Source organism: Nipponia nippon, unplaced genomic scaffold, assembly GCF_047370975.1.
Source record: "Nipponia nippon isolate SJK-2023a ecotype South Korea unplaced genomic scaffold, ASM4737097v1 scaffold_2, whole genome shotgun sequence".
NCBI lineage: Eukaryota > Metazoa > Chordata > Aves > Pelecaniformes > Threskiornithidae > Nipponia > Nipponia nippon.
The window spans coordinates 13,793,871-13,809,864 of record NW_028262336.1 but is presented as its reverse complement, the minus strand read 5'-3'; the positions used below and the strand labels follow the sequence as shown (position 1 = coordinate 13,809,864).

Sequence of the window (15,994 nt, the reverse complement as noted above, 5' to 3'; positions counted from 1 at the left end):
TCTTTAACAATTTCTGTAATTTCATTTCCATTCCCCTGTATTTTTACAGTCTCTCTGCCTCAAAGTTGTGCCTATACTAGAGATTTATTTCTGTCTCAACCAGTGCATCTGAACAACACTATACAGTATATGACACTTGTGTAGACAACATCAGATGCTGCAAATAAGCGGCGCTGGTACTCATAGTGCCTTTGTTTCAAGCAGGAGCAATCTAGACTGCAAATGTGCAAACCAGTGGTGTTGAGTACGTACAATACATTAGCAAACTGGTATACAGGTTAGAATTTATACCAGGATAGGATTTTAAGCAAAGCAATAAAAAAAACATATCTATGTGTATACCTCAATTGTTCCTCCTATTCAACAAGACTCAGAGGAGTCAAAATAATTTGCTCAATTTTATGCTTCTTTAAGTGAAGGAATACTAAAAACATTGTTATTTCCAGTCTTAAAACTAGAATAGCATCATATATTAGTATAATGTATGCAAGTTCTTTCAAAAGAGCCAAAAAGCTCTGAGAAAAGAACCTAAAAATGAACAGTAGGATCATAGTAAATTATACTTTAACTGTAAGCTAAAATCAGAACAGCCACAAACATTTATAAACTCACAACTGTCTATAATACATTGGTGGTGTCAGAAAGCTATTCAGTGCAATATAGTTCTTTGAACAGCAGCACCTTATGTAAAACCTAAACTATGTAGCATTGAAGAAAAGGGCAAATCCTCATACATGACTGTTAAGTATAACTGTGCCATACTCTTTATTTCCCTTCCCCATAGTTTGTAACAAACTACGCACTACCTGTGCATCTCTACTAATTGGAGGGAAAAGGATGCAGGATGTCAAAGTAAAAGTAACAGAAACAAATGAGAACAGTAGAATTCCATAAGCGAGAATGGATCACCGGGCTACCCACAAAATGCAGTATTAAAATACTTAGATAATAGTAAGAAAACTAGTATTACATTGGGGCTACAGTCTACTCTTGACAAGAACGTGTTTTAACATATTACACTTCAGAATCTCAAAATGCAGAAACTAAATCAATAAGACAAAAACCAAATAAAATTTACATAAACATTCTAGCATCACCCCATAATGTTTAACTTGAGAAAACAGTATGCGAAGGACAATATTTTCAACTTTATACTCTCCTGGATACCTGAATTAGAGATGATTAACATTCCATTTTTAAGTTCAGAAGATGTATCAATTCTCTCTTAGAGAAAAAAAAATGATGGATTTTGTCTCAGAATTAGAAAATACGAAAGAATGTTATATTGCAAATACAGTAAAACATAGGTGAGAGGACAAGAAATACAGTTTGGGAAGGTCAGCACAGAAATGTAAAATACTTTCACATGTTTACCTGACAGGTTCCTGCCACCGTTTTAACCAGCTGCAGCAATTGGCCATTAGACTGAACATCCCTCTTCAGTAGCCATCCAGAGCCACGAAAGCTACAGAAACAATGTGGACAGGCCAGAGCAACCCAAGACACGACTGGGAGAGAGATGTAGGGGCCCAGATGTTGTCTTGTCACTGCTAGCAAGAAAAAGAAGGAGGGAAAAAAAAAAAAAAAAAAAAGAAGAAATGCATAGTTAGCCCCTATGTATAACCAAGGCAAGCCATTTCCCCAGCAGCAGGCTCTCTATTCAGAGTGTGTCATATTCAGTCAGCCCCATGACAGTCTCATTATGTCTTTCACTTTTCCATCCTCTCACACTTCATCTGCCCCCATTTTACATATCTGGGCAGCAACAACACAGTACTCGTACAAAATAATAATGCAAGACCACTGCACATAAGGAAACGTGCAAGTTAGAGCAGTAAGACACATCAAGCTATGAAATTCCAGTGCTTGCCTTGCTAACACATCCCACAGCTCTGCTGATTGACAGAAAATAAGGACCAATTTCAAGCATGAGTAAGTCGTAAGAACATAACAGGATAAGACATTAAAAGCAAACAAGGAATGTCCTACCTGTTAAATATATTCATTTAACTGTCAATTTCTTTTACACAAAAACATCCTGCAACAAGGAAACTGGGCTCTCTAGTGAGCGCTTTGAGGAACTGGCAACTTAATATCCAGTAATTGTCACTAAATTAAATGAAAGTATCAAGTACTTCCATCATTTTACAATCCCACTTTCTACTCTTCAAGCAGGAGAAAAAAAACAGAGACTATTCCTCTTTCTGGTGCTGCTCTGTGGAACAAGCAATGGAGAATAACTGTGTGATGACGTGCATGTTTAGTTCTTTGTATGTACACTTAGCTGTGAAACAGTAAAGCTTACACAAACTATGCAGTCAAGCACACAAAGACGCAAAAGCTTAAAACCCCCTTAGTTACTCAGCTACAATAGCCCTACTGCGAACAACAGCAGTTGTCCAGGTAAAGGCCTTTCACCAGCAAGTTTTGGGCAACTTTACTTCACAAGTTCAAATCCACAACCTTCCTGGTAGGATGATGCACTGAGTCTGACTGCTGTTTTCTTCACAGCAGCCTGTATGGCGCTGTGCTTTGTATTTTTGGCTAAAACACTGCTGATAACACATGAATATTTTGGCTATTACCAGACAGTGCATGCACAGCATTGAGGCTTTCTCTCTTTCCCACTCTGCCCTGCCCTCCTCTCCCCACAGCCAGCAGGCTGGGGTAGGCAAGATGTTGGGAGGGGACACAGCCAGGACAGCCAACCCCAACTGACCATAGGGATATTCCATACCATATGATGTCGTGCTCAGCAAAAAATAGCTCAGGGAAAAGAGGAGGAAGGGGGAATGGTCATGGTTACTGCGTTTGTCTTTCCAAGCAGCTGTTAAGTGTGCTGAGGCCCTGCTTTCCAGAAAGTGGCTGAACACCTGCCCACTGATGGGAAATAGCGATTAATTCTTCTTTCTGCTCTGCTTGAGCATGCACCTTTTGCTTTCCCCATTAAACTGACATTATCTCTATCCATGAGTCTTCTCATCTTCCTTCTGTCTTCCCCCCATCCCGTGGGAGAGGGGAGTAAGCAAGTCACTGGGTGCACATTTAGCTGTTAGGCAGGGTCAACCCATGACAGTCCTTCTCGGTGCCCCACGTGGGGCTAAAGATAGTGACAGCTTTGATCTGAGCATGTTACAGTTGTTAACTGGCAGGCTCCTGTGCTGGTCACTGAGCTTGCTTGCTTACTTTACTGCATATTAGAGTCCAGCGCTTGTTAGTGGCTGGAAAAGGCTGTGTAGATTCCTCCTCCCTTGGCAAAAGGCAAAGCCATTTGTGGGATTATGTTTGCTCAAGTGCAGCTGGTGGGTAATGTGGAAGGATGGGGAAATCCAGTGTGTCTCTCAAGGAGATTTAAACTTTGGGGAAAATAACCCATGATTTGAGTTGTATGTTACAGGAACAGTACAGCAGCAACCGCCTGAACCAAAGGAGGATGAGCCCCATGAGGAACCGGGCAAGTGTGGCAGTGACTCAGTCCAAGTGGGTCTTGGCACCGAACAGTCCAGCATGCCACCTCCAGAGATGGAGCCCAAGTCATCAACTGTTCTTATTCGGGGAAGTGGTGTGGGCAGGGGGCTACGGAATAGGGGAATAATATCCGTGCATATGTCGTGGGACAGGGGATGGTTGTTAATGACATACCAATTTCTCCTCCAGAGATTATCACAACCCTTGCAAAAGGAATGTGTGCTATCACCTCAGCTCATAGGCTCATACCATCTAAGCTCACGTTTTGGTCAGCAGCTTAAGCTAAAAAACCCAACTGGATTCATATCGGAGCAGCTTAGATGTAGACAGATATTCCCTACTGCACACTTGCCTCCATGAGCAGATTAACTGAGAGCAGTGACACTTTGAGTTACCACAGCAAGTTTCCTAAAGCTTGTTTCTCAAAATACCTTTTTTTAAAAAAAAAAAAATCATTTCATATTTTAAATGATAACTAAGCTCAAACTAAGGTAATTTCAAACAATGCAGAAAACTGAATAATTAAGTATGGTAACTTTCCAAAGTTATCATCTTCCCAATTTAGACCAATAAAAGTGGAAAAAAAATTGAGGAACTATCCCTAACAAACATATTACGTCCCTAGCAAACTATGATGGTTTAGATAATTTATCCAAGTAGGAACTGAGAACTCCTCCTGATCTTATGAAGCTGCTGTATTCAAGGATGCCTTTGTGTGGATCTGCCATCATTCAATGTCAGAAACAGGTCAGATTTCTTCCACAGAAAAGACAACAGATACTCTTTAAATATTTATATTCCATTACACAAGAGCACCTGAGAATAGCTTCTCCACAGGAGAGCTTGGTGTGTGAAGAACAGAGAAGTTCCTAAAAAGGAAAGCAAGATGATTACAACTATTACAAGTATTAAAATCAGGCTCTGAAGAATCCAAAATAAAAAAAAAAACTCAAAAAACCTCACACGCAGTGGAGTATGGTGCCTCAACCCATAAGCAAGTACCAACAAAGCTAACTTTGAGAACACGGCTACACAAATTTTCAGCTAGTTCTGTTGAAAAGCAAAATGTAACAGCTTAACGAACAACGCATTGACAAAAGTGTAGCATTTTCAGTGCCTGAGCATCGTCACAGAACAATTCCCATCCTATATTGTACAGACTGTCTAGCTTTGCAAATTGTCAGAAAATTGCTCTAAAGCACAGATATGGCCCACAGCATTCAAATGGGATTCATGAGATGAAGAAAACTTGTTAAAGAGCGAAGAGCAGAGGATGCCTACATCATAGCAGAGGAATCTCGTTTAAATACAAAACCCCAAAGGGGGGTGGGCAGGAGGTGACAAATAAGATAAAAAATTTCCAAAACATGCCACTATAGAAAGAAAGGGCATTCAACGCTGCTGAGAAAATTATGGTAGGGAGGCAAATCACATTGTGTTATGCTATTTTGGAGAGACTGCATTTCTTGAACTAGCAATAGACAAAAAAACTGATCTCTGACATATGTATGGAACATACTACATGTATTTTATATCTCATTACTAACATTCAGAAGTTGTTCCAGGTATTATATCTGTCAGCTCGAACTCTTCATGCTTGTTGAGGTGAAGCAAAACCAACATGCCCACAAGCTCAGAAATATGTAAAACTGTGCAGTTAAGCTAGTATACCATTTAGCTAGTCAGCGCAAGTGTAAAGGACTAAGAATGTCAAAGATCCCATTTTTAGGTAAGAGAACAGAAAAGTGTACTACAGAGACTAAGAAAAACATGACAAATAACTGCATTGACTCTTTACCCTCTAGATTTAGATCAAGAGCTACTTAGCAGCCCGTATGTTATGTGACCCAAAGTACCAGATACCAGCAAGTCCAACATGCAAAGTCATCTGATGAATAAGTTTACCTACTTCCATAACAAAGTACACAACAATCACTTTTTTTTTTTTTTTTTTTTTTTACACATTTCACCGTCAGAGTTGAAATTAAACGTTCTGCCTTTGGTAGAGGCTTTTATGGTAGAGAATTTTTCCACCGTCATATCAAACTCTCACTTTCCTTAAAATATTATTCTCCTTAAAACAAACCATTTAAAGCTGACCCTCCTCATAAAGTTTAATTATTTAATTTCCTACCATGATGCTCCTTGCCTACTTGTTTGAATTTTAGTTATAAGAACACAGTGGTTTAGTTGTATTGTGCTGTATTTTGAACAGCAAACCAAGTGACTGAGCAGTGAAGAAGGCACATTCAGCAAACGTCTGAACACCATCCTCTCTGCCAAAATTGCAGTGTAGTTACCAAGTGCATGAAGCACAAGCAAGAACTGTAACGTCTTGAAAGGCTGAAGCATACAAGTAGTTGTTAAAAATAGCTCTAGAACCATCAGTTCTTCCGTAAAGAAAAGTTACTACAAGACTATCAGTTCAAGTGAGTTTACGCACTTTCCAGCCACGTTCCTACCCTTCTTGTGTTTCCAAAAAAGAAGCAGCCCTAAAATCCAGTGACTTTCGTTCAGGCTTGTTTTCTTTGCTTGTCTCTTCCACTCTGGGAGTCCTTTATTTGCTTTTGAAAATCAACATTTCAGAGACATTCCACTCTGTGTTGCTCGAAGACTTACACGCAGGCTGCCAAACACCCACAGCCCAAGGCTGCCATTGCGGACACACACCGAGGTGTTTTATAGGGCGACACCGGAGCGGAGCTGGAAGAAACGCGACCCCAGCTCCGCCAGCCGGGAGCCGAGTAGACGCTCGGCCGCAGCCGAGCGGGGCGGCCCCTCCGCCACGGCGACCCCAGCCGCCGGCCCGCCCGGGAGATGCCGCAGCCCCGCCGAGCGCAGACTTCCCCCGGGCCCTCCCCGCAGGCGCGAACACCGCGCGCCCCGCGAGGACCCGGCGCTGCTGGAAAAACAGGCCCCGGCCGGGCCGGGGCGGGGGCCGGGGCGAGCCGCGCAGCCAGCCGCCTCGCACCACCAACCGCGGCGGCACTTACCGGTCGCTCAGCGGAGGCGATGAAGCCGCGCGGCCCGAGAGCTAACGGCTCCGCGCCGCCCGCCCGCGCCCCAGGGGGCTCCGCGCCGCCCAGCCCGTCCCCGCCACGGCGGCGGCCCCGGACGACGGGAGGCCGCGGCCGAACGCGGAGAGCGGTGGGGGGGAGGCGGCGGCGGCCGCTCCGCTCCGCTCCGCTCCGCCGCGCCGGGGTCACGTGCCCGGCGCCCCGCTTACGCGAAGCCGCCCATTGGTCGAAGCTGAGATCTCCGAGGCAGTGGGGACGCGTAACCAGGCCGGTAACCCCTGGTTACCGCTAACGGGAGCCGGGGAGGGACAAACTTGTCGGCGGCAGCGGAGGGCGAAGACGGGCACCGCCGACCCTCGGGCGGAGAAGCGCGAGAGGGCAGGCCCGCGGGTAGCCAATAGGAGCGGGCGGCTCCCCCCGCGCCCGCGGAGGCTCAGCCAATCAGCTGTAAGGGGGCGAGGACAGAACGCTCCCCGCGGACCCCCGGCCCGAAAGTAAACAACGGCGCGCGCGCCCGGCGGCCAGCGCGACCCCACAGTAACGCCGCCCGCCCCCCTCCCGCTGGTGCGAGGCCCTCCTCGGTGCGCGCCCTCCCGCTCGCTGGGCGCGGCGCGGCGCGCCGGGAGCCGCTGCCGGCGAGGATGCCCGCGGACCCCCGCGGCCGCCGCCCCCGGGGCCGCCCCTCGGCGCGGCGCAGCCCGTCTTGTCCCGGCCGCGGGTCAGGCGCGAACCGCCCGCGGCGCTGCCGCCGGCGCCGTGTTGCCGCTCCCGCAGGGCACCGCTGCCTGGACGCGGCCCAGCCTCCCCCTCCCGCCCCGCTGCCCCTCCCTCCCGCCCCCAGAGGCTCGCCCGGCCCCGCCGCGCAGAGGAGCCGCCGCGCAGTCACGGCGCCGTGCCCGGTCCCGGTCCCGGCCGCCCCCCGGCAGCGATGAGGCGGCGATGCGGGTGGTGCCTCCCGCTGCTGGCGGGCCTGGCGGTGGCCATCGCCCTCGCGGAGGCCGCGACCTGTGAGTGAGGCGAGGCGGCGGGGGGGGGGTTGTCCGTTAGCGCCCCTTGCGCTCCCAACCGCCCGCCCCTCAGCGCCGGGGGCTTCGAGCGGCCGGGGGCGAGGGACCGACCGGGGGGCCGGCGCCCTTCCCCGTGGGTCTGGGGACGGGGGGCTGCAGGCGGCCGCCTCAGCACCGAGGCGAGGGGCGGCCCTCCCCGCCGGTCCGGTGCACGGCGCCCTCCCTTCCCGGGTAGGTGCCACCGAGCCACCGCCGTGGCGGGGCTCCTCGATCCCGTCGGTTTTGGCTGCTTTCTGGAAGGCGGCCGTTACTATTGGGGCAGCTGAGCTGTAACCTGGGGCTGGTCCCGGCTTGGAAGCTGTTTGCGGCCGAAACGCAGCTCTGCAGCTCGGAGGAAAGTGTGGCTTTAAAGGGCGCTTGATTCGCTTAGAAGAAAAATACTCGATAGATCATAGTCTCAGGAGAGTGGCATTATTGTGGAGTCCAGGCAAGTCCCTGACTCTCTTGATAAGTTCAGACCTAGTAGCCTAGGTAAGAACTACTTGCTCTCACATGTAGATAAAAAAAAAAAAATAAAGCTTATGTCTTTGACACAAAAGTCTTTGAGCTTAGTACTAAAAGAAGACAACGTGTATCTGGAACAAGCAGAATTGCAGCTCAAAGTAAGCCTGTTTCTGACGTGTTTTACTAATGATTAAACAGGCAGAAGAAAAACCTAATGTTTACTAGTCAGACTTCTGTTTGAATGCTCAGGATTCTGACTATGAAGGGAACGGTAGGGAAAGATGAAAGTTCACTTTATAACTTATTTTTTAACAGGTCCTAAAAATAAATCTTCTAATAAATCTTTTGTCATGTTCATTTCTCTGTTTTCATCATATTTTCTGTCCCATTTATCTCCCCCACTGCATACCTTGTCAGTTTTCTCTTTTATGAACAGGGGGAGATTAGAAGTTGCAAAATTCTGTGGCTCATGTAGTCCAGTTTCCTATCCCTGGCTCTGAACAATGCCAGTGATTTCTGGGACAGGTGAAAAACTCCAGAAAACAGAATGATCTTAATAATGTAGCTTGTACCATTCAATAATTATAAAGGGAAATTGCCTCTCTGCTAGTCTTAGTGCAGCTGCATTTCATCCAACATCCAGTGAGGGACAAGTTTTGGATAAGATGGAGAAGAAACGGGCAAATGTTAGCAGTTGGCTGCATAAAGCCTATGTCACTGATGAGCATTTTGGGAGACTCTAGTCGCTGGAGTTACGGAGCTGATTGCAATACAACAGCTGTGCAAATAACGCCACTTTCTACGGTGGCATCGCATTTCCTTTTTGTTCAGTTTATTGGGTCTTCTGAGTTTCTGAGAGAGAGCTACAACTCTGAGTAGGCTACAACTGAGGTATTAGGTAGGCAGCTCTGAGCTGTGTTAAACTAGCCCACTTAAGACAGGTTTATAGTTGCATCTGCACTACAAAACAGCTGTAAGGAACCACTGAATCTCATCCTCTCCCCCCATTTTTTCTTCTTTTTCAGTAGCATTACTTCTAAACAAGTGCTTGATAAGTAATCACTGCAGAGTGCCTGTACAACACCTATTGAAATCACAGCTAGGATTTCCATGAGGCTTCAGTGATAATCAAATGAAACACCGAGTTCATTAAGGGTTAACTATTGGTTTGGCAGGGTCAGGTGCCCTGGAGTTTCCTGTAATTGAACTGGCAGCAATAGCAGTGAGGATTTTTTTTTTTTAATAAAGGTCCTATCATAACCTTTGTAAGGAAAAACAGTTGAATACACACACTACTAATTCTATGCATGTGAATTGAAGCATTTGCAATAAAAATACGGAATTTGCATTGAGTTACATGTCTTATTTAAACTCAAAAGTCATAGGAAATCAGCTTAAGAGAAGGATGAACTGCTGTGATGTAGAGGAACAGACCTGCTTCCATTACCCCACTGTATTCAAAACATGAAGTAGGTAGCGTTAGATCTGGTGTAGCGTCCTCAGGAACGTTGCACTTACTTGGAATTTTCTTGCTCTTTGTTCACTGAAAAAGTGTATCAAAATCAGAATTATGTAGCTAAAGGTCAAAACAAGATTGTTTAAAGTAAGCTGTGAATTAGGCCTCATCTACGCCACAGAGCCTCTTCCCCAAAGCTATGTGAGCATGCTTGCGCTGGTAGTAACCTCCAATGTAAGCAAAATCGGTCGGTGCAATGCGGAGTTTTACTATTCTGTTGTCACTCCTGTTTGTCTCAGAACAGGTGGACTTTCTGCATCCTTCTTACTAGTCTGCTTTTATGTAATGACAAATACAGCCATTTACCCAAATCAATTAAAATAACACTGCTAGCAACAGTTGGTGATAAATAAATTATCAAAATGTTTTTCTGCTTTACGGTGTGGTTAGGGCTCAGAAGGGCTCTCATGAGGCCCTTCTTGTCCTGCCATCTCACCGTGCTTTTTGCAGCAGTCTCCCGGCAGACAACATGATAGTGATGGGCTCACGGATAGAGAGAAAAGATCTACGAGATCCACAGTTGCAGCAGTTTCCAATTCATTGCTCCTCCTAACTGCTGTGTGAAGGATACATAACAAATCCAGCTCTTGAAATATGTTGTTAACAGCCCTTGAGATGTGCTTATGGCATACCTTAAGATGTGTGAAAGTGGAAAACAGTAGAAGAGGAAAGCAGGCTTGAATTATTTCTTTTGTGCCAAGAGTTTCTGGAAGTGAGGGCCCAGAAAGTAGGTTAAGACCTGTCTTTCTCCGAGCAGTTTCCGTGGGGATCAGTCTTCACCTTACAGAGTTCTTTCCATTCTCTAGTAAGACCACCATGTAGATCAACATGTAAATAAGAAGAAATGAATCCTCAAAATACCAGACCCTTGCCTGCTCATATACGTAGTAGCAGGGAAGGGCACAAGCTGACTTCTCCTCCTTGCATTTCTAAGCAACTTGCTGGTTGCTCTCTGAGATAGAGGTGTGCTTCAAAACTTGGGAGGTATGCTGTAGTATGTCCACCTTACGCTCAGGAAACAGTACCTATTGCCATACCAGAAAGTGTAGTCTTACCAGAATGAAAGCAAGTAGATCCATTTGAAGCGACAAGCTTATCCCACGTCAGATACATGTAGGATGCTGTAACAAAAAGATTTCTTCAGGTCATTATCCATTGTTGCAGCACTTCAGAGCGCTTCAGTTACGTTCCCCGTCACTTGATAGAGACCTTTAGTAACGTGTTCAGGATGGTACGGTTTTAGTTACATCTGTTACCTGAAAGCTATTCTCACTTCAAGTTCTGGGCCTCATTAGCTGCTCTTTCTAATAGGCTTTTAAAGTTTTTTTCTTTCCTGTTACTGCACAGACATCGGGAGGCTGTTCTCTGACTCTTGGCTGGCATGTCTCATAAAGGTGCTCTGGGTTTGAGGTATTACGTGCCCATAAACAGTACTGAATTGACTACGTCTGCTTGAATTGATCTTCGTAGACTCGAGATGAATATCTATGTGCACCATATCTGGTTGGCACTGCAGGAGTCATGACCCTCACACAGTTGTGCTAGTCTGAGAGGCTAAGTTGTGCAAAGGCTGATAAAAGAAGGGCAGGTGTAGAAGTGTGGTGCTCTCTAGTTAACATGTGTCAGCCATGCTCTTTAACCCAATGAGCTGGACTTGTTTCAATTATGCTCATCCATTTTTCTCTTAATCACAAGGTAAGTCCAAAAGTTAAACTAATGAGGCAGTCTAATTTAGTTGCTGTTCCTGTAGAGTTATGTGCTCTACAATGAACATCGAAGCAAACAGACATCTTTCATTTTTAATATCATTTCTCAACTCATTCACTTGTTCACCGTTTGTGTAAAAGTCAATAAAATGACAATAACAGATACATGGAAATTAAGTAATGACACATAACATGATGGATCTGAAATGTAAAAGTTAGCTAGGATTGTATTTTATCTTGGTAAAAAGTGAATGTATTTGTAGGTTGTTTGCCTTGATATTTCCCAGGATATAATTCTCACCTTTCACTTTGTCTTGTTCTTTACAGTTCTGAAAGATAAAATAACATTTGTGTTAGTTACATGTAACAGGTATCCTGATTTTATAAGACACGTTTTTGGACTCAGATAAGTTAAATAGGATCAGAATATTTACTTCTAGATCACTGAAACAAGTAACATAAAAGGCTTCACAGCTTTTTTCCACTTATTGGTCACATATCTCACTTTGTAATATCCATAGCTAAAAAAAAAATGAAATCTTGTCCTGAATATGACGTTTAAATTATGCTTCAGGCATAGCATTGTACAAACTTTTTTTTGGTGACTCAGGATTTTTTTGGTCAAAAACAGCCACCCCACATACAGAAAACAGAATCCTAGGATTTCTTGCCCATTTTCCAAAATGATAGCAAAGAGCAACTCCTAAGTAAGCATTTAATTCAGATTTTTGTGTTAGTTTCTTGTATTTGTTCAGTGCTTACAGTGTTTTTCATCTGTTAAAAATAAAAAAATAACAACAGAGCTCCTTTGTTTCTACAAAGTTTTGTCCCAGCAGTATGCCTCTCAGTTCCTGGTGAGGAAACGTCGGGCAAATTCTTTTATGGAAGAAAGTAAGAAGGGACATTTAGAAAGAGAGTGCATTGAAGAATTATGCAATAAGGAAGAAGCCAGGGAAATCTTTGAAAATAATCCTGAAACTGTAAGTATCTGATGAATATCTACAAGGTAGATAGGAGTTCTTTGCAGAGGGAAAGCTAGAAGAACATAGAATTCACAGTGCAAAGCTAAAAAAACCCCACCACGCAGACTAAGAACCGGTTTGAAATTCTTTTGTGTATAGAACTTGCACAATTAATAACGAAGACTGTATAAGCAAAGAGAATAGTTGAGTAGATATTATTTTAATTTCAAGTACGGATCACCAGTTTTAGACCACAGTTGTCTGCAAGCATTCCATGTGGGGAAACTGTTGGCTTCAATTAAAATTTTACACAGAGGACGCATGGCAGTGCAGTCTTTTTAATGAAGGGATTAAACATATTACTGCAAGCTTTTTTCCTAGTGTGGAGAATGCTATTCCTGCGTTCATTCCCATTGCACATTATTTAGTATTAGGTATATTTTATTCAGTTTTGTACTGTAAAAGGGTTATTACAAAATACATGTGGTTAAAACGAATTCTTATTTTGAAAACTATGTATCAGTTCCATGTTCTGTCTTTGATAAAATTGGATGTATTTGCATATTCTGATTGTTAAGATTAAGTCATTTGAGTAGTCAGTAATCATTTGTTTCTAATAATTTTTAACAATTCATGCTTTTCACTTTATTTGGAATTAATTGCATGTGCGATGTTCAACCTATTCCAGGTGTTTTTGTTTTAGGGTGAAAAAGGGAAATAAAGGAGGCTGCTCTGAATCCAATAACAACATTGAGCAAGATTGTCCCATTCAAAGAGACAGTTTTCAAAGTCATTTTGACACCCAATTTATTTTCATTTCCTTCACTTCAAAAGTGTCCAATTCAGTGCAGTATCTTAATCTCTCCAGTGAGCCTTGTGTTTATTAAATAATCTGCTGCCTTAGCCTAAACAGTAGTGATACAGAAAACATCTTCTATGAGTCAAAGTGACTTTTTCTTTTTGCTTCTTTTACAGTTATAATGCAAATATATTTTAGAATGTATTCAGTGATATATTTTCCTGTAATTCTCTCTACCTTACATTTTTCTTACTCTTTATTTTTCTCCTCTTTCTACAGGAGTATTTTTATCCCAAATATTTACGTAAGTACAAAAAACCTGAACAACTCTAGCATATCCTTCACCAGTCATCTTATTTGGGTAATACTAGTTTAGTTATTCTGCCCATAGCGCTTGAGTGATTTCTATGCTGGTTATAATGCCTGGTAGCTCCTAGGCAGTTGTGTGTGCTTAGATCTTAGCAGAGGCACTCAGAAGGTTGGTCTGTGATCAGCTGTCCTTAATATGCCCAGACAAGTTTTCTAGTTCAAGCTGTGAGAACAGACTCTTTGAAGATGCTATGCATAAGCTGTTGTAATTTCAGTCTAAATGAGTGTTTGTATCATAAGCAGATTGTGTGGGTTTGCATTTGCAGGCTGCCTTGCCTCCCATCGAGCAGGGGTTTTCAGGGTTACTGCAGTTACTCCAGATTCTCCAGCTGACCTGAGGGCTTGTGTCAATGGTAAGTGCTGCTGTTAGATACTTTACCTAATGCACTCAGGTCTAAGAACACACATGTACATGGCTAGAAAGCAGTTCACATAAGCAGAAAAAGAGGCGAATCTCCATTTAACTCAGGCAAACTCAATTATCTGGACACAGAAATTGACAAAAAAAATATTAGGTGAGTCAGAGCATTTTCAGAGCAAGTAGCATAAGGGACTATTTTTAACTTTATAAAGCATGCTGGAAAAGAAACATAATTAACTGCAAAATGGAAGTCAGAATTCTTCCAGAAACATCGAAGAGTGCCCTACGCCAACCCACCGATGTTCCCTAGTAAGTCCTCTGTACTCTGCCATGTCTTTAATAGTTATGCCTGACTCTGTGCATCTAGCAAGTCCTGTTCCATTAGTTAAAGGGACTATCTGGTTAATTCTCCTTTCTGCCAGTCTTTGGCCCATAGTTACACTGTAGCCTGTCATGAAGTGGGTAACATTACCAGCTGAAAAATTCAAATATTAAGTGGAAAACATAGTAATTGCCTCCAGACTCAGAAAGGTCACAAAGTACGAAACTTGTGTTGTTGCTCAAATATTTTATTTTTTATACCTATACATTCATAAGTCCAGTCTGAATTATGTTTTTTCTAGCAAATTCACAGGAAGCAACCTGTACCATATTCCCTACTTGTCACAGTTGAAACATCTCTCTAAACCTCTTAAACCTTTACAGCCTGGTTACATCAAAGAAGCTTTCAGTTAGTTTGAATAGGGATACTTAACCATCTGACACTGTTTTTGTCATTGAAAGCAACGAAGGGCAAAAAAAATCCTTAATAATTACACTGCACATGGTCATGGATGAATATATTTTCCAGATCACTTGGCCAACATGACTGCTGCCACAAACTAAAATGTACTCCTATTCATTTCACTCTTTTTCACTCTCATTAGAGGTCCTGAGAGGAAAGGATATAGCAGAGTTGTGTGAATATGCAGTGTTTCTGTATTACCCAGTGAAAACAACTAGTTTACTTGGTAGTAATTGTATTTCCCCATTTGGGTTCACATTATAAAGTCAAATTTAAAAAGCTGTTAGTGTTGGTCAGTCACCAGGATAAAGGAAAAGTAAAGAGAGTATGAGTAAAATTTTCAAGTGTTTCTAAGGCTTAAACGTACAACGAAATCTATGCACGTTTCTGGAAAAGAGCTACTGCTGAAAAAGTGGAATTTAAAATTCGCATTAAAACTGTATCACAATTTTTTAAGATGTTTTCATTGAGACAAAGATTTTGTGATGCTGATATTAACAGATTTTTTATCATTTTAAAAGTTTTGTCTTTATGAATGTCTTTCTGATCCAAATTGTTTTCATATTGTCAAAATGAAAAATCAAATTTTCCTAATCAGAAATGATTAAATAATAATGGGCACTAGTTCATAATAGTACAGTGACTAGTTTGAATCTCAAGCTGAGAAAAATCAAGGAATAAAAATAACAATGCAAACAGAATTGAAAAATAATGTCAATGTTTTCAGATTTGCCCAAATGACTTATTTCAGAACACAAATGAGCACACATTTCTGAACACACATTTCTGGGTAAACAGTTACAAAAATTAGTGAACACATTCACTTTTTCATCCCTATCAAGGAAGGAAAAGGAAAATTTTCACAGGAATAGGAGACCCTTTTTCATACTTTTCTAATCCAAGCAGGTATCTAAGCAGCATCTTTAAGTCTCTAAACATCTGTATCCTGTAAATCTGCATACTTAATTGCTTTTGAAAATAAGCACTTAAAAATCCCTGCATTTACATCTATCCAGCTCACTATGACACATCTCATGGATACCAGAGCCTCTGAGTGGCAGAGGATGCAGGTACCACAATATATTTCTTGCCATCTGCCCTTTCTGTTGCAGGCTGTATATCGTCTGACATTTAGTTGTTGTCGCAAATGTTTATCAAGAAGCATTACTGGGTAGTAGGTCAGAAGGCACCCTGAACTGGGAAAAGAGGAACACCAGGCCTGCTTTCAGAACAAGTGGATGCTACATTATTGTTCCTGTAGTGGTATCTTAATCATTCATCTGTGGACATAACCTCTTTGTCCATCCAGTCCTGTCCATCCTGTCTTGTCTTTTTCCTTTAGTGTATTTTACTAGTTCTCCTTTTTTTCATTCATTGGTTTCCTCATTTTGCCCTTTATATCCTTAATTCACCTCATTCCACCTACTCGTGTTTCACACTGCCAACCAAATCCCTCAGTTCAGACTTTCACAGGCCATTACTGCCTTTTGCTCAGAAACAC

General features: G+C 43.0%; 2 protein-coding genes across 8 annotated transcripts in view; one reads left to right on the top strand and one right to left on the bottom strand.

Moving 5' to 3' along the window:
- Positions 1–6,669, bottom strand: part of ARL13B (ARF like GTPase 13B) — a 51,818-nt gene extending 45,149 nt beyond the window's left edge. For 4 of the 7 annotated variants that reach the window (XM_087758743.1, XM_087758748.1, XM_087758750.1 and 1 more), the window contains exons 1-2: positions 6,462–6,669; positions 1,375–1,550 (exon numbers count right to left, since the gene is read on the bottom strand). In XM_087758743.1, the coding sequence (XP_087614869.1) occupies positions 1,375–1,433 (59 nt within the window). In that variant the 5' untranslated portion in view covers positions 1,434–1,550; positions 6,462–6,669. Of the gene's footprint in view, positions 1–1,374; positions 1,551–4,284; positions 4,323–6,461 lie in introns of those variants that run through there. The other 3 variants (XM_087758744.1, XM_087758746.1, XM_087758749.1) reach the window with 3 other exon arrangements.
- A 665-nt stretch (positions 6,670–7,334) lies between these two features.
- The window catches only part of PROS1 (protein S), a 35,753-nt gene continuing 27,093 nt past the window's right edge, over positions 7,335–15,994 (top strand). Inside the window, exons 1-4 of the mRNA XM_087758833.1 lie at positions 7,335–7,492; positions 12,041–12,198; positions 13,259–13,283; positions 13,615–13,701. Coding sequence (XP_087614959.1) covers positions 7,414–7,492; positions 12,041–12,198; positions 13,259–13,283; positions 13,615–13,701 — 349 coding nt within the window. The 5' untranslated portion in view covers positions 7,335–7,413. The remainder of the gene's footprint in view (positions 7,493–12,040; positions 12,199–13,258; positions 13,284–13,614; positions 13,702–15,994) is intronic.